The sequence below is a fragment of the Suillus plorans genome (assembly GCF_016647745.1).
Source record: "Suillus plorans strain S12 chromosome Unknown HD556scaffold_35, whole genome shotgun sequence".
NCBI classification, from domain to species: Eukaryota; Fungi; Basidiomycota; class Agaricomycetes; order Boletales; family Suillaceae; genus Suillus; species Suillus plorans.
This window is the reverse complement of record NW_024537419.1, coordinates 224,279-240,777: the sequence shown is the minus strand read 5'-3', so window position 1 is coordinate 240,777 and position 16,499 is coordinate 224,279. Positions and strand designations below refer to the sequence as shown.

Sequence of the window (16,499 nt, the reverse complement as noted above, 5' to 3'; positions counted from 1 at the left end):
ACACTTATTACTAAGGAGCGATACTTGTGGGATAGTTCGGCGACACACATGCACACTCATGCTAGTAGTATCCATTTAGGTTTCACATCGCATGCAACATAATTCATAACCAGTTCGGCTGCCTCAAGGTGGTAACCTCGCTCTAATTGAGGAGTATTTAGACGACCACATGATGTGCCCATGCAAGGCATTATCATCCCTACCCACTGTATTTGTACCTGACAAAAAAAAATAAGTTCTGCCGTGTGATGAACTAACTTGCATAGAAACTGACCAGTTCGTTCTGTTTGATTCATGATGAGTAGGTGAATGACCGAAAATATTATTATGCCATACCTTGCAACAACTGCCTCTTTCCTCACCGCACGCTTAGGGTCATCCAAAACCTTTGCTAATTCCTTCAATACACGCGTCTTGTAAGGGTGCAGTAAATCATATCGCACAGTGCCTGGCAGCAATGCCAGGTATTTGAGCGCCGCTACGCGTACTCCCTTTGGCCATTCAGTATTCCGAGCAAAATCAATGGACACGTGAACGACGCACAGGATCAGGCATTTCCGAATACATGCAATTTTTAAGCATGGCAAGCACGAGAGTCGACGCATACATCGAGACAGCGTCCTTATCAGCGGATGTAACATCGATATTGTTAGACAACGTGTTAATAATGTGTGAACGAATGGATGGGTCAACAAGGTCGAGTCCGCGTAGTAGAATAGGCATCAGCTAGGGGAACACCATCAGCAAACCAACCATTATGCTCTAGTCAAATAAAATGATGACTAACTGAGGGCATCTGACTAGCGTAGATTGCCTTCGGTACAGCATTGATTAGGTACGCCAAAGCAACCAAATATGCTGTCTCTCTTCGCGATCCTTGCGAATAGGAAGTGTGTTAGATTATATGGAGTATGAACACCTTACACACCCTTGGCTCCTTCTAACAACCGCGGCATCACTACATTGAAATACTTCTGCACGTGTAGAATCTAAAAATACGCAGTTTTTTAGGGGGATTCTGCGAGGTTTCCTTTGCATACCTTGAGAACGGCATCATTGCGTTTCGTCAATACGACATCCTCGCTTGCAAGCAAACCGATCGCTCGCGCTGCATCCCAGTCGACTGTGTTGTCATCCAAAAGCTCGAACAAGTGATTAATGAATGCGTTTGCAGAGGGGTGAGAGCGAACAAGAAGCGCCCTTGTAATCTGGAGAGAAAAATCAGCGCAAATAAGGTGCGAGCTAGAAGGCGAGTACAGATATCCAGGTACTGATCGCGTTCTTGCGTGCTTCTGCCGGGATGCTTGTGTTTTTGAGGGCTGATGACGAGTAACCCTCCAGCTGGGATGTGAGAAAGTCAGATACATCTGAAGAGAAGTGATCAGTCCGATTACAATAAAAATATGTGATGAATCACCATCAACATGCTTATTAACATTGGATGCAAGAACGTGGGATGCAGCTTCTCGTTGTATTATTGTACTAGATGGGCTATCACTCCACGCGACCAGTTCGGAGAGGAAAGTGGATAGATTGTCGACAGGCATCCGAACCTTGAAGCGGCATTAACAAAAGCACCGAAATTCAGGTTGAAAAGCGGCATACCTCCTTGCGTAATGAGACAATGGTAGAAGAGAAAAGAGTGAAACTGTTCCGTTGTCGGGGACTGGCATTGAGCTAGGATCGGAGTCAATGTGACGTATATAAGGGGAATGTGAGTGTTGCACTCACATGGAGAGGTGCGAATGGTGTGGCTGAGTTTAAGAGACCACCAGTAATCAGCTTCACGTCACCTTGCGTGTAGGCGGCAAACACAGCGGCAACAAGCTTTTCTTGCCCCCTGCCACCTTTATCAATGGTGTGCACTCAGAGATAAGACAAAGACTCACGCAACATTCAAGGTCTGACTCACGAGCCTGATAATCCTTGCCCCAACTTGCAGCAGCCTTGGATCTGCAGCGATAGCCACCACCTCCGAGCTCGCTAGCGCAGCATCCAAGTACAATCTGAACAAGTGCGGCAGTAGCTGCTCAGCGTACTTGGGGACATCTACGTCTTTCGAAGAGACTTTGACGTCGAGTGTATTTGCGAGTGCCGTGAGGATAGCATGGGCATATGCAGCTGTACCTTCCTGGTCAATTGTCCTAGATGGCAAGATTGCACAAAGGAGATCAAGTTTGGCGATGAGCCTGACAACTAATATCTCAAAGAGTTGTGGTTGTACACAAAGGGCACTGAGGGACGAAAGGGCGCGCCAGTAAGATGCGCGCTGCGTGATGGCATCCCTTGATGGAGCAACATCTGGGAGGAAGGAAAAAAGGATTGGGAGCGTCTGCGATGACAGATGGTGCGGCGCAATACCAGCGATGGTAGAGAGAAGTGCGAGGGTGTCCATACTGAAACCACGAACCTCAGTAACTCATCGTAGATGGAGAGAAAAACGTTCATACGTCACGTCTTCTACTTCATCAGGCTCCTTGCGTAGTAGTTCGCTGACCTCAAGCACTATGTACCCAAGCTCATCATCAGCTACTAATTTAGGAGTGCGCACAAGTGCGTTTAGACCATGCAGTGCTGGCAGGCATGTCGCAGGTCCTTTCAAGCTGACAATGAGGAGCCCAAGGAGGGCATCCTTCGAGGCAGCGAGAGGGGATAATGTTGACTGAGAGGACTGAGAAACAGAGGCATGCGTAACATCACCCCGGCAGGCGTCAATCAACTCTGTGAGTAATATAACCACTGGCGCCCGGTTTGATACCTCATCTGGGTCATGGAAATTTCTGATGAGAAGCTCAGCAGCTTGCAAGACTGCAAAACTGGAAAGTGGTCCTGGTGAATGAAGACTGTTGAGATCCAGCTTGTACCATTGTACAACGCTTACCATTAGCTCGGGCAAAGGCACAAATGACCTTCATTGCAGCTCTTGCTTGGGATTTCTCAGGCTCCTTCAACGTTTGCATGCACTCGCTACACATGTCTTGTGCGAGGCCCGTGATGGAGTCCTCGCCTACTGCGTCTTGGGATTTATCAGCATGCATGGTTCTAAGAAGGACCTGCAGTGTATTGAGGGCTGAATGTTCGGTATCTGGATCAGTTGGTTGAAAAATCTGATTCCACGTAATGTTATACTCAAGATTTCAGGGAACAAAATCTTACTTCGATTTTCAGAGAGCTCCAAATTTTCTTCCCCAACTCGCGCGTCACAGCAGGTCCGTAGACCGGAAGACAGGTATCCATTGCATGTAGAGTATCTCGCTGCCGATGGGTTATTAGATTGACATTTAAATATCACAAGTGCAGCAGTGACCTTGGTTGAGGGTGATCCAGCAGTAAGCTTTTCCAGAAAGACTGGAATCCCAAGGAGCCCGAAGGCTGGAGTTGCGCACAGACAGAGTCTGCAGTAACATTAGCGAATGGAAGACACGGTGTGTAAGACCTTATTGCACCGAAGAGACTGCTTCAGATCATCTGCACTGATGCCATAAGGATCATCGGGTGGTGGTCGGAATGTGATGGGAAAGTAGCAGAATGTTATGTCAAAGAAATCCTATGTGCGAGAGTTGAACATGGAGCGGAAGGCATGAAAGCGAACCCTACCTCAGTATGAGCAAGAGTGTCGAATTCTACCAGTAAGACTCGAGCAATGGCAAATGCCAACATGAGATTTCGAGGGTCCTTCTCTCCGACTGCAAGGTTCACATATGCCGCAAGGAAAGCACTTCCCATCTCCTTGAGGGTGTCTCGATGGCTAGCGATCAGAGAATTGACGATTGAAAAGACGAAGAAGCGAGTGGACTGCACAAGGGCTCTCATTTTGACATTGGCGAATATACTAGGCGATATTAAAAGTAATGGAAATGCACGACAATTCAAGTACGTACGCGTTGAGAATATCCTTCACCTCGGCCGACTGTATGTTAGGAAACTTGACAAGGTAAGAGAGACCGTTGAGTGCAGGGATGATGGTCTCAAGATCTTCAAGCTTGCTGCAATAAAACGTGGTGAGCACACGAACTAGTACAGGCGGTGAGTAGAATTAATTCATCCTTGAGGTGACTTGTACTTACTAGCCTGGCGATTGAGCTTTTCGTGTGGACATCGTCCAAGAACAGATGAGAGAAACTCGACACCTGCAATGACTGAGAACAAGAACACCGACAAGTGAGCGATATGTTCACCTTTCGTCCGCAAGCGGTCCTCCTCAGATGTTAAGAATTCACCAAGAGCCTTTATAATATCCAACAAAGTTAATTGACCACTTGATATTCCTGAAGAATTCATTTCAATTTTGATATCGCCTTGCAACGAAATGTGTACCAGCAACGCTCTCATCGACCTCGGAGTCCTTCTCTGATGCCATCCAGGAGCGAACCAAACGCTCCGCTGTAGTCATTTCGCCGAACTGTGGTACCAGCCGATACCGGAAGGCAGTGGCAGTTGAAGGAGATTAGAATCATTACTAGATTCGAAAAGGAAAGTGGAAGCTCAACAAATCAACATCAGCGCATATTGTCACACGGAAATTCTGTCTGATCGTGTTTCGGTTGAAGCTTGAAGGTGACTGTATGCATATAGCGCCAGCTGTACTTTCACCAAGTTTAACTAGCAAATGCTTCGCAGCATACTTTCATGTAATCATCGATGCTGTCCACGACAAACTCACCTCAAGGCCTACTTCTCTTCGACGGTGCTGACAGCGAACGATAAGCCGCCTTCGAAACATAATGACAAAATTAACTATAACCCGGATATCTCTTTCTCTACCACTGTCGACCCGAAACATCTCAAGTACCCAATGCTTTCGTCGCATGACCTCGAGTCTCATCGTAAACCACCAACCAGAGTACGGATGCTAGTCCGAGATTTCATAGAGGATTCATTGTACAATCCGCACTACGGCTATTTCAGCAAGCGCGCCACGATTTTCACTGCACCTCCGCATTGCGGTGGCGTTGAGGGAGGCTTTGATTTTAATAAGTATAGAGACAGTGCCGAGTTTGAAGTCGACGTTGCAAAGAGGTACGGGGAATTTGGCAACGGAGAAGAGGACGGTCCTGGGAGGCAACTCTGGCACACTCCGACAGAATTGTTCAAGGTGGGCAACTCTGTTTTTCCTGTTATTGGCACAGACAGCTAAAATGACGTACAGCCATGGTATGGGCAGGCGATAGCTCAGTGCCTAGTGTCCGAGTACTTGCTCAAATACTTCCCTTACGAAGACTTCAAGGTCTACGAGCTGGGAGCCGGAAATGGCACGCTGGCGCTGAATATCTTGGATTTTCTAAAGACGCACTACCCAGAAGTTTATGACCGCACACAGTATACGATCATTGAGATTAGCGAGAAGTTAGCACGGGCACAACGGCACCGTCTACATCAACAGGGCCATAGCCAGGTCGTGGACGTGGTGAACCAGAGCGTTTTCCAGTGGCAACGCAAGGAACACGCTCCATGTTATGTGGTAGCAGCAGAGGTGGTCGACAATTTTGCACACGATGTGGTGCGGTATGATCTAAAGACCCTGGAGGCATATCAGGGAGTCGTAGCTGTGGACGAAGTGGGCGATTTCGTACCGTTTTACACGAAGATCAGTGATCCGCTCATCGCTTCTTATCTCGCGCTGCGTCGGCGGCTATCACTTCCAGTCCCGCTACCCCGATTCCTCCGTTCGCCAACTTTACGGAAATTGTACGCATCTTTGCCATTCGCACCAAACCTTTCACCCCCAGATTACATCCCGACGAGACTGTTGAGCCTACTGAAGATACTACGTACGCACTTTCCTCGCCACCGGCTTTTATTGTCAGACTTTTCCTCGCTACCGGATGCGGTGCCAGGCCTAAACGCCCCTGTAGTACAAACGCGCGTTGGCACGACCATGATTCCTTGTGGGACTATCTTTGTGCAGCAAGGCTGGTTCGACATTATGTTCCCGACGGACTTTACTGCTCTTCGCGAGATGTACGAGTTCTTGTTATCACAGGCGGGGCCCGACGCGGATGAACAGGACGAACTCTCGTATGCAAGAGTGTCGCCGTTGGCATCGAGCACATCTCCCCTTTCGCTTGGAGCCGATTTCTTTTCATCCCGTGCTCGCCGCTCACCTCTGGATGGCGTGACGTCTGCGAGTGGGCTTCCCGTTGGTGAGCGGAAGAGCAGTGTGTTCAGTCATGCAGAATATCTGGAGACATATGCAGACCTTGAGAAGACGAGGCTGGTGAATGGGGAGAATCCAATGATTGGGTTTTATGAAAATGTAAAGGTGTTATTTTGATGGCGTTGTTAATGAATTTTGCATCAATGTGTACATGATTCAGAAGATTATCCAATCGGGTAATTTCGTTAACTGGGCCACGGCCAATATGCACTAGGCTATCTGATAGGATCCGGGTCTGTGCAACTTGAATATCATCAACCACCATCTATCACCGATCACCCCCTTCATGGAACCCACACTGGTTTGACAGTGTTTCTAGTGCACGGCAAGCACTTTGCTACCACGAACAGACCAGAAATGATGCTAGTGCAAGAGCAATCCAGTTTGCGATGGCGAGCTTTTACATCCGTATCGCGTGGTCACGAGTCTACAAATTTGTTACCACATGAGACAAGTCAAACGTTGCCGATCTGTTACTGAAGGACCTGATACATAACGCATCTCCCCGTCCCTGATGGTATTGTACAGGGGCTTATCGTAAGGCAAATGCAATTAAATTATACAGAAGTGGAAACAGTAGCATCGCGACTTGTAGTCCAAAGTATGATATAAAATTTGGAGTTTGTAATCACTCCTGCAAATTAAATACTTGACGAATTCGATTGGTAAAATCGCATGAAGTAGATCCTCGAGGACCAATCGCAGTGATAACATTTGAACGGTCCCCTGTCATGTGGTGCATGTAATAAACCAAAGGCATGGTAGACTGTGAACTCTCCCGAATTTCGGCAAGCTTTAACGCCGTATCCAGTCCAAGTTTCCGTACATCTTCGAGTCCAACGGGCTCTTCTCTCCTTGCCAGTTGCAGCAGACCAGAGACCAGCCATTCTGTGATCCCATAATCTTGAGCAAGAGCAACTTTGTCTAGAGGTCTCATAGCGAGCATAGGCTCCATCTGTTGAATGGCGAATTCATGAACGCGGGTGAAGCTCCACATTTTGGATAGCTTCAATATGCCTATCCACTCCTCGAGAGTAGCATCCGGGGAAGGTGATAGACGGGTAAATGGCCTTACAAAGGAAAAACGCCATCAGGATCCAAGTCACAAATTCGTGAAGCGATTCTCATTAATACTCACATGGGATATAAAACCTTCATGAGGGACTGGAACTCTTTCCTCTGAATGCCCTCGAGAACGATAGGATTTGTGTCTGAGCAACCCTCAGCTCCGTCGGCTTGAACAGGTAGTAGAAACAAATCGCGAAAGACGTCTGACTGCGACTCTAGGGTGTCGCGAGGCACTCTGAATAAGTGGTCCTCGACCTGGCGCAGACAGAGTGAGCACTGAGCTGCTGCATGGCCGCTGCCCAATAACAACTCACCAGAAATGTGACGAAAGTGAAGTAAAATTGTTCATGGTGTTTGGTAGTAGGCATTAATTTCAAATTGATATCAGCCTGGTGGATCGTGATGATAAGAGTGAACGTTGGCGTTTTGAGCGAGGTACACCTTCTTAAAGTATTATCGGCGCTAGGGGTTTATATCTTACATAATTCAAGACAACTCTAATCTATTGTTGGCACTTGTTGACACGGTAGCGGGTGGGTGCAGGTGGGTGCTCAGCGCTCAGTACAGTACATATAAGCACATCTCCCGTATCTAGGCGTGATGATATGGGAAATATAATCAAGCAGATAGATTTGTAATCCTTCAATCAGGAAACATCATAGCATCCGCAGGGTATACATGTAATAATGGAAAGATTCTCCCAGTTGGTTGATCTCAAGTGAAGTATTTCGTGTTATATGAGGACCAGTGAGATATCGTCTTCGGAAGTGAGGTTGTCCGAAGGTAATGTAGATGAAGATGCCATTGCGCTTAAGTACACTGCCAGTCCCTGTGAGACCAGAAGGTACGAAGATTCGAAGGAACTAACCGTATGACTTGAGATACTTCTGCTGTGCAGTCTTTGATTACTTGCTCTGGTGGATCCTGTGAAACAACGGATCTTCTCAGTACGTTGTATGTTGCTATGATGGTCGAACATACCCAGACGTCGGTTGAAGACGTCATCATTGCATCCATTGTTCCTGGGACCGGAAAGCGTGAGATTTCGAAAAACAGGAACTAAAATTTATTACGTACCTTTATCGATGGCGACATCAAAGGATGAGGCATCTAGACCGTCTAGAGTTCGGACGTCCTTCACTTCCCCTATAATCAAAGGATTAACGTGTGTTCAGTGGGTTCTGAGGAAATAACTACATGTCATCTCTGGGCGCGCATCTTTGTGCCGGTTGCGCATCTTCTCGATCACAACGGGCGAATACTTTGGGAGAAATATGAGGTGAATAAAGACCATTGCAGCGAGAAACATACATCAACGTTAACAATGTTTTTGTACCCGTCTTCCCACATCTGTTCGCACGACGGTGTTAGTCGCAAGACAACATATGCGAGAGGAAATATTTACATCCTCTGAAAACTTTGAATTTCCACAACCGAGCATTAGGATGCGTGCATCTCTACTGGGGATGAACTTGCGGATGTCATGCGCAACATCCGCGTAGGTCTTGAACCAGTCAAAAGAGGCATCCTCAGCTTCTCTAATCATCTACGGTATCTCATCACTCATCAAGGGAGCAGACGAAGACATACTGCTCGTATCTCTTGTCCCTTTAATGAGTTTTTTGGTAAATAAATAGTCCCTGAAACAGATACTACTCACCAGTACACTTCGGTACCATACTCTTCATTCTTGTGGGGAAGGGACATCCGACTGGTGAAGCTGAGGCCTGCGCTAGTCAAAAATCAATTGATGTTATTTCCAGCTCCGAATCCATCGATATCGAACTCGATACCAACGCCGCGGAGTTTTATGTCAGCCGAAAGGATGTCCCTTCCGGCACCCCACAGAAGTCGGCACTAGGTCACAAAAATCATATCTAGCTCCTTAAATTATATATCATCTCTCTGATATATACACTCATTATGAGGTTGCGATAATATCAGAGCAGAATTGAGTGAGATACTAAGTTGAAAGTGCCGCCGAGTCACAAATTCCACTTGCCGATATGTACCGTAATTATAACAAAGTTTTACATAATATATATTCAATTGCAAGTGCCAACTAGTGTCAGGTACAACGCTACTGAATGACGGTTCCAATATTGCATCATCATATGGACAATTCCAAGTCTCACACATCCCCTTCAATTTTACAACCTATATCGAGTAGTAAATGCTGTACTTGCTCGATTACTGACTGAACTTGCGCTCTTACTTGACTACAGAACTTAATCTGAAACCTATGACATACTGTGACTCACAGTGACAACTGCACCGGAAGGGATAGTATACTATGCAGTTCGAAACGTTATCGTAGCTTTAAAAGCCATTCATGAAACATGTTCACTTCAGTCTTATATGTATGAGAAGCAAAATCAAGATAGTAATGAATTATCTGTGTTGTGGACAGAAAACCCCGTAACTGTCTGCTACTAAAATTCAAGATTCGAGCTACAGTTTCATGTTCGATTATTTCCTGGTATGCTGAAGAGAAAATCAGGATACCAAGAAGGCATTACGTTCGTGTGATGTTGCATGTGCACCAAAACACAGGATAAAATGATCAGGATTCGTTCCATGACACAAAAAAGGCCGTCACGATGCGTCAGCAATGCTGGGCATCCTCTCAATCGCGGAATTACGGAATGAGGATTTGTCTTGCATAGAGTCTGTGGTTGCATGATTAAGATGAGCTATGAATGGGGATGGAGAGACCACACCGTTATTAGATTTATACTCCATGATGGTCGATGGAGGAAGGTTGAGCACAGCGCGCAAGGTGTCCCTACCACAGCAATCAGACCGTTTAAGTTACGAGAAAAAATGCAAAAGACGCACCGAATCTTCTCCCGCACTTTGGCATCCCCATCGACGCGATTCCACAAGCTCACGATATCCTCACTCTGACGCACGCTGATTGTGCAACCACAAATTTCTGGCCACCCCCCTTCTTCCCCTTCCCCCTGTGTGCCACATTCATCAAACATGTCACCCACGACGCCCATAACAAGGTCCTCCCACACCCTGTCTGCTACTCCCTTACGCAATCGTATGATCCACTTTCCACCAGTACGATTCAGGGGGTCTTCCCACACGGGCCTGCGAACACCTGCATGGAACAGGAGGTAGTCCGTAGTGGGCAGGAGTGCAGAGGGGGGCGAAAGGTGAGTTTGAAGTCCCCAAAAAGATTCAACGCTGGAAAAAGAAGCGATCTTTTTGATGCCTTCTTCATAATTGGTGATTTTATTTCCCGGAGCGCGCTGTTGTCGGAACCAGAAGACCCATCTAGTGAAACGGACATAAGTCACGGATGAGAATGAGAAGGAAGCCACGAACATACGTATTCCGGAGAGGGTGAACGGCCAGCGGTGCAGGAACATCGACACCCCGGTCGCGCTCCTCGTGTGGCGGGTGTGCGACGGAAGTAGAGAAATGCCTGCTTGTAGGGGGTCGCGGACGCGTCTCTGCTGGAATGGTGGGTGTGGTAGTAGCTGTAGTTGTGGTGGTGTTAGATGCTGCGTTTGCAAAGCGAGTCTGGAATTGCGAATGGTTGGAGAAGTAGCCAGCCATTGTGAATAGGATAAATAGATGAATAAAATTGCGAGAGAAAAAAGAGATCTTGGATGTTAATGGAGTATGGAGTACCAGGATCGGCCACTAGAAGCAGAAAGAGAGGACGCTCGGTGAGTATCAGTGAGTATGGACAGACAAAGTATGAACAAGATGGTATCGTAGCCCGGGTGATTCAAGAGAAAAGCAAAGGATAATAGGATTAGTAAGCCGTAGTCTTGTCTGTCCTTTCATCTCAACCACTACCACAAAATCTAGAACTTCTGGGCCATAACGGCTAGGCAACCACAAAGCACTCATAGACAAGTACTTGCATAGGAATCGATTCGATCATTCAAGACACCATCGCATTATTAATACACGTCCGCATCCTCTATAGACTCACTATACCATCCTTTCAAGATCTGAGCGGCACCATGTCGCACGCCAGACACCAGTCCTCATCGCCACGTAAGTCAATGCGGGCGTCTGAACCGCTCTCGTCCCTGGATCAGACTATGCCAAATGGGGCACATTCACTGGCACATGAACTCGCTGTTGCACTAATGCCTGAGCCTGGAGGCGGGTCCCGAATGCTGGCGGAGGAGTTTGGGATTGAGTACGATGAAGGCGCAGAAGGCATTGATGAAAATGACTGCGTACGTGGAAATGAGGAGCGTGAAGTGCACGTAGCAGGGGACAGTCTTGCGAACGAGATTGGAAGTAGCCTAGCTGATGAGATGGGGGCCTCTAATTTGGCGGACGAACTAGGCGGGAGTGGGAGCGCTGATGAGGACGCCGATGAAGATGTTGAAGACAGTCTAGATGAGGATGATGGAGATGACTCGCTTATACCAAGAAGACCAGAGCAAGATGCCATGGAGATTCTTGCACAAAATCTTGCTTCAACAGATCAATTCCTTGCGCATTTACGCGCCGTCGATGCTATACCTACTTTATCCTCCGCACACACCTCGGATACTGCTCCAAGCGCACACGTCCTGGAAAGACTGGCATCGGACATGATCCGTGCTATTAACGAGGCCACAAAAGAGAGGGAAAGTCAAGTGCGCGAGCTCATTGCCTATGAGCGCGAATTCCGCCGGCTTTCCACCGAGGTCGGTGGAAATGACGTCCTTTGTGAGTTGGATGACATTGACGAGGGCGAGAGCGACAGCGGACATGCGCCGACGAAGTTAGATACCGTCGCCGAGGAAGACGAGCTTGACTCATCTTATGCACCATCCTTACCTTCATCGCCCCAAAAGCCCTCTTTCGCTGCACCCCAGCCCTCCAGTGCTGCTGCACCGCTGCCGCACCTGGTACAACTTAGAACACATACGGCGGCCCTACTCTCATCACTCACGACGATATCAGAGCAGGCGCAGGTGAATGGAGCCGCTACAGCAGATTCAGGTCGGCGGATTCGTGCACTGAAGAACCGTTTTGGTGGGTTACGCGGGGAGTGGGAAGGCGCGGAGCGCAGCCGTGGACGTATTGAGCGATGGGAGCGGGAAGGCGCATATCTCAACTGCAGGAGAGTTGCTGAGGAACACATGATCGCATTCCAACAGGCCATAGATGAGGCGGGGGTTAAGACACAGGCGATTATGGCGCGATAGATGGTATGATGTAGTATGGACTTGACTACGCTGGAGGATCGCTACATATCTATTCACATTCACTCATTACAGTATTATACCAGCACATCATTTATTGTATGTAGGACTGACTAGTCCGACGTCGGTCACTTCGTTCCGGAAGATATGTTAAGAGTTACACCAAAGTGTATATACGGATGTGAATTTCAACATGATACATGCTCGGAGGACCCGCAGTCACTTTTAGCACCGAGATATAACCAGGCGGTAATATTTCCTTGGGTATAGCTATGTTGAATTGTATAGCACTTAGTCATGTGCAGTCCTCACTCGAAGCATAGTAATACACCCGAATGCTTACAGTATCCGCCAATGGGCGGGACTTCAGCTACACATTTGACTGTTGCGGGTGGACATGACGGTGTCTGATACAACAAATCTAGTAGTGCGTTCTAATGTAGCAGCATTTAGTATCACATTCTGTTCTCAGAAGGCATTGTACCAGTGGTCGAAGCTTTTGCAGGCACGACATTAACCCCTGATGGTAATTGGTCTTGGGTACTACGGTGGAAAAATCGTGGTCAATAGATCGGTCGTCAATGCGGAACACTAGAGCCATTCCTCGCTAAAAATGATACCGTGACACAAAGTCTTTCTGCAAATGTCACCTGCAGTTACCTTCATCCAAGCGAGGTTTTGCGGAAGTGGGATGATAATACCACTTCGCCGGCCTTTCGATTATCAATTACAACTTGAGAATGGTCCAATGACTCATTGTGTCCTGTTGGTAGTAACACGTAAGTTAGTGGCTGTGCTATGACATGTCAGCTGAGCATTGTGCAGAGCTGACTGAGCATCCTAAGACTTATATGAAGTAGGAAACGCGATGATAATTGAGCGAAGACCGCAAATAGATACTAGTACAAGGAAATGGGCTAGTTGCGCAAGTTGTACACCTTCGTGCCATAGTATACACCCGCAGCACTACTCGTTGCAGCGAGCACAAGGGGTACCGGGCCCTTGGTAATACGCGGAAGAGATGAGAGCAGTAGCAGGGCCGAAGCACCTACGAGAACAAAAGTCAGTATATGTATAAGAATGAGGATTTGAAAGAAGGCAACGTACCTAAGGCGACCTCCAACCCATTTGGCGCGCCTTTCCTGATGACTTCTGCACTCCACAGGAACAAAAGACCCACACTAGAGTACAAGAGTTCGCAAAAACACGCTTTTATTTTACCAGGACGCGACTCACCCGATACCAGCAACGAGCGAAGGAACCGAACGAGTTCTTGCATACCCAGTGATGCCGCCGACGATACAGAGACCGCCCATGGTGTATGCAGGGTAGGCAGACTGGATAAACTTGGTGTGAGTGGTAATTCTATATAAATAAAATAAAAGTCTTACCATTGTGCAAAACTGTAAAGCGAAGAAAATAATACGAGGTTGGAAGTAAGGTGGTTTTGAAGTCGTGGAATTCGCAACTACAACACTTTACCCCGCATAGGCCCATGGCATCATTAAGTACTTATGGATTGTCGGAGATTTCAGACTCCGCGGTAAGCGATTAGTAAAATAAATTAATATATTCACCTCCTCGCCAGCTGAACTATGGATGCTCAGCTCCTTGCACCGCTCACGCAACTTACTGCTCTTTCCCAATCACTCTTCCTTTCGTTATCTCACCAGCCTTCGCAAAAACAAGTTCCCCCACCTCCTCTAAGCTCATTTGCAACCGTCGATGCTGAGTTGCAAGCAGCACTGATAACAGCGGCAGCACATCAGCGCCGACAGGCACGCATTGTCGCATTACAGCAGGAGCTATTGGAGGTGGATGCTCGATGGCGCGCTGTGTGTGAGGCATTGGAAGAGGGGAGGAAGGTATTGGACGAGATCGTGAAGGAGGGCGATGAACGTGTAGAATGCATAAGAAAGGCAAAGGAGGGTTCGTAGTCTATCTTTTCATCCGGTTGACATTGAACTGGTGTACACATGAAGCCGCGATCCCTTATCCCGAATTGCTTGCATATGCACAAAGCCTTAGCGCCTTTACGAGTGCGCCGCCAGGCTTGACTATGCCCGAGCCAGGTGCTGTAGGTCCGGTGCCTCTATTCTTCCCGCCATTCCCAAATGAGGAGAAGATGCGCCGTGGCAGACTGAATGTGGAGCGTCCGCTGGGTGGGCTTGGGGAGAATCATAGCGTGAGAGGTGAGTGGTTCTTCAATACATATTCTACTAGTGGTCGGGTTTTGTCTACTCCTGGTTTCATATTTGGTTTAATTCTTATGACTCTCAAATATTATCATTATTTTTGAGTGTAGTTTGTTTCCTTCACTATATATTCCCTTCTGTGCCTTCAAATTGAACTCAAACTAACACATGAGCAGCGCCAGAGCCGTCGCCCCCACCTGTCCAAACACGCGAGCGCCCAGGTGTGAACCCTTATCGTCACGATACACGCCCACAGCTGGCTGTGTTCGACCTCGATCTCGACCTCAATCCAGATTTATGATCTCAACTGTGTTGCGGGGAGATCTTGTTAGGCACTGCCGGTGAGTTTTGTTGTGTTCGGTTCATTGTTTTCTCTCATCTGGATAACAAAGTGCAGTGCGACATCGGGGAGAACCAAACTTGAGGTGGTAGTCCCTTCAATGGCTCAACTCTTGTCTCAGTTGACAGGAACGGAAGCACGCAGTTTCGCGAGGCTGAAACTACCGGTATATATCTTCAGCCTATGAATAGTTGCAGTCATTATAAGACTGCCTATCCAATGTCCATCGTACCCAGATGTTAAGGCCAAGGTACCAAGTGCTGACTTTTAACAATTACCATTAATTCGTTACATACTCAGTACTCAGTTTCTAGTCCAGCGCAAGATGTTATATGATGTGGGGTAAATGCGGGGTATGAGAAATAGTTAGCCTCCTTCCAGTTCCTTATCTTCCCCTCGATGATTCCAAATAATTGAAGTAATGTCAATATGTATTGTCGATGATCAAGTTCCTCGATCCTGCGAATGAAGGATTTACGAGGCGTGGCCACATGCGGGTGGGAACACTTGAAAGGATGTCAGGAAGAATAGTTTGTCACGATGCAACGCCAGGCTTACTGCAGGGTATACCATTGCAAGACATGGCATAGTGAAAGAGAATCAGTTGTCTGCCTCCTTTGTCTTGCGAAGGGTTTCTAGTGCTGCAGTCTTTGCCTCCATTAGGGAGGCTACTTGTGAGCCTTCGACAGACATTTCCTGTCGACCCTCATGCACAAGTAGCGGTGCTGCAGGCATAGGTGCAGACTTGGACCGTTTCATCATTTTGGCTAGCAACTCCGATACACCACCTATACTCCTCTTTCTACGGTGTTCCTGATCAGCACGGATTTTGGCCTCTTCGAACTGGCGACCCCATATGATAAGTTGTCTGCGAAACCCAATATTTGGCGCAACTATTCCACGCTTTGCTTGGACATGCTTAATGGTCTCCAAAGCGTGCATCGGTGTTGTTGCGACGAGATAGGCGCAAATCAAGATAGGTGATCTCGAGATCCCCTGGAAACAGTGGACCTACGAGGGGTGCCTCTGTTGGTTCCTACAAATTAAGAGCTTAGCGATCCAAGGCGCACCAAGACTTTTGCGTCTTCCTTATCCAGCGCCTCCTTGATAAACTCCACGGCGGGATCGAACCATCCGCAAATCTGCTCCTCGGCTAAATCGCGCACGGGAACGTGGAAGACCTGGATGTGCGGTGGAAATACGCCCGTGATATCAAAATCGATAGCAGATACGACGTGTGTGATACCGAGACGTGCGAGGTTGCCTGGTGTGCGAGCGGTGTGGTAATCGGTAAGATAGAGGCGGGGAGTTATGGCTGTTGCTGCGCGTCCGTGAGACGGGTCTTCCTCGTTCCTTGGGCGTCGAGAAGTTGTTTTTTGGATGAGTGATGATTGCCATGAGGTAGAAGGGAAGGATATCATGATCTAGGATGGTGCGAAAGAAGGGGTATCTTCAGTAGTGCAACAATGAAGCTCCTCCGGTCGAAGCTGGGAATTTTATAGGTCCAGGTCGACTTCCGGATCAACTGAATACCTCAATAAACGAGACCTATGCAGGTTTCTCAGCTGTCG

The 16,499-nt window shown here is 47.7% G+C and overlaps 9 protein-coding genes across 9 annotated transcripts; 3 read left to right on the top strand and 6 right to left on the bottom strand.

Annotated features, from left to right (window-relative positions):
- Positions 1–199: 199 nt before the first annotated feature.
- HD556DRAFT_1444320 (ARM repeat-containing protein) lies at positions 200–4,393 on the bottom strand (the record flags this gene model as incomplete). The annotated part of the gene is made up of 21 exons (XM_041306764.1): positions 200–218; positions 275–283; positions 337–491; positions 544–726; positions 788–876; positions 929–989; positions 1,041–1,208; positions 1,258–1,367; positions 1,418–1,553; positions 1,606–1,677; positions 1,732–1,840; positions 1,890–2,396; positions 2,451–2,829; positions 2,882–3,107; positions 3,157–3,255; positions 3,308–3,395; positions 3,447–3,547; positions 3,598–3,832; positions 3,882–4,014; positions 4,068–4,268; positions 4,318–4,393. The coding sequence occupies 21 exons, from the start codon at positions 4,391–4,393 to the stop codon at positions 200–202; spliced, it is 3,156 nt and encodes a 1,051-aa protein (XP_041159221.1).
- Positions 4,394–4,795: 402 nt separating this feature from the next.
- On the top strand, positions 4,796–6,274 carry HD556DRAFT_1309182 (S-adenosyl-L-methionine-dependent methyltransferase; the record flags this gene model as incomplete). The annotated part of the gene is made up of 2 exons (XM_041300245.1): positions 4,796–5,095; positions 5,150–6,274. 2 exons carry the CDS (start codon positions 4,796–4,798, stop codon positions 6,272–6,274), a joined length of 1,425 nt encoding a protein of 474 aa, XP_041159220.1.
- A 255-nt stretch (positions 6,275–6,529) lies between these two features.
- Positions 6,530–7,665, bottom strand: HD556DRAFT_551162 (uncharacterized protein). The gene is made up of 3 exons (XM_041310928.1): positions 7,540–7,665; positions 7,296–7,480; positions 6,530–7,227 (listed from the first exon to the last, which is right to left on the bottom strand). Exons 1-3 carry the CDS (start codon positions 7,591–7,593, stop codon positions 6,786–6,788), a joined length of 681 nt encoding a protein of 226 aa, XP_041159219.1. The 5' UTR covers positions 7,594–7,665; the 3' UTR covers positions 6,530–6,785.
- A 23-nt stretch (positions 7,666–7,688) lies between these two features.
- Positions 7,689–8,971, bottom strand: HD556DRAFT_1378968 (S-adenosyl-L-methionine-dependent methyltransferase). Its single transcript, XM_041303172.1, has 9 exons — positions 8,886–8,971; positions 8,816–8,833; positions 8,631–8,763; positions 8,537–8,575; positions 8,423–8,486; positions 8,303–8,371; positions 8,207–8,247; positions 8,094–8,149; positions 7,689–8,044 (listed from the first exon to the last, which is right to left on the bottom strand). Exons 1-9 carry the CDS (start codon positions 8,930–8,932, stop codon positions 7,882–7,884), a joined length of 630 nt encoding a protein of 209 aa, XP_041159218.1. The 5' UTR covers positions 8,933–8,971; the 3' UTR covers positions 7,689–7,881.
- Positions 8,972–9,820: 849 nt separating this feature from the next.
- On the bottom strand, positions 9,821–10,795 carry HD556DRAFT_1444316 (translation initiation factor eIF 4e-like domain-containing protein; the record flags this gene model as incomplete). The annotated part of the gene is made up of 3 exons (XM_041306763.1): positions 9,821–10,010; positions 10,064–10,510; positions 10,566–10,795. The coding sequence occupies 3 exons, from the start codon at positions 10,793–10,795 to the stop codon at positions 9,821–9,823; spliced, it is 867 nt and encodes a 288-aa protein (XP_041159217.1).
- A 213-nt stretch (positions 10,796–11,008) lies between these two features.
- Positions 11,009–12,719, top strand: HD556DRAFT_1378957 (uncharacterized protein). The gene has a single exon (XM_041303171.1). The coding sequence runs from the start codon at positions 11,212–11,214 to the stop codon at positions 12,394–12,396; it is 1,185 nt and encodes a 394-aa protein (XP_041159216.1). The 5' UTR covers positions 11,009–11,211; the 3' UTR covers positions 12,397–12,719.
- A 453-nt stretch (positions 12,720–13,172) lies between these two features.
- HD556DRAFT_1378955 (transmembrane proteins 14C-domain-containing protein) lies at positions 13,173–13,912 on the bottom strand. Its single transcript, XM_041303170.1, has 4 exons — positions 13,785–13,912; positions 13,630–13,730; positions 13,501–13,574; positions 13,173–13,441 (listed from the first exon to the last, which is right to left on the bottom strand). The coding sequence occupies exons 1-4, from the start codon at positions 13,785–13,787 to the stop codon at positions 13,311–13,313; spliced, it is 309 nt and encodes a 102-aa protein (XP_041159215.1). The 5' UTR covers positions 13,788–13,912; the 3' UTR covers positions 13,173–13,310.
- Positions 13,891–14,889, top strand: HD556DRAFT_1271713 (vitamin-D-receptor interacting mediator subunit 4-domain-containing protein; the record flags this gene model as incomplete). The annotated part of the gene is made up of 3 exons (XM_041299182.1): positions 13,891–14,322; positions 14,376–14,585; positions 14,762–14,889. Exons 1-3 carry the CDS (start codon positions 13,989–13,991, stop codon positions 14,887–14,889), a joined length of 672 nt encoding a protein of 223 aa, XP_041159214.1. The 5' UTR covers positions 13,891–13,988.
- A 639-nt stretch (positions 14,890–15,528) lies between these two features.
- On the bottom strand, positions 15,529–16,349 carry HD556DRAFT_1239048 (protein-tyrosine phosphatase-like protein; the record flags this gene model as incomplete). The annotated part of the gene is made up of 2 exons (XM_041298015.1): positions 15,529–15,939; positions 15,999–16,349. 2 exons carry the CDS (start codon positions 16,347–16,349, stop codon positions 15,529–15,531), a joined length of 762 nt encoding a protein of 253 aa, XP_041159213.1.
- Positions 16,350–16,499: the final 150 nt, after the last annotated feature.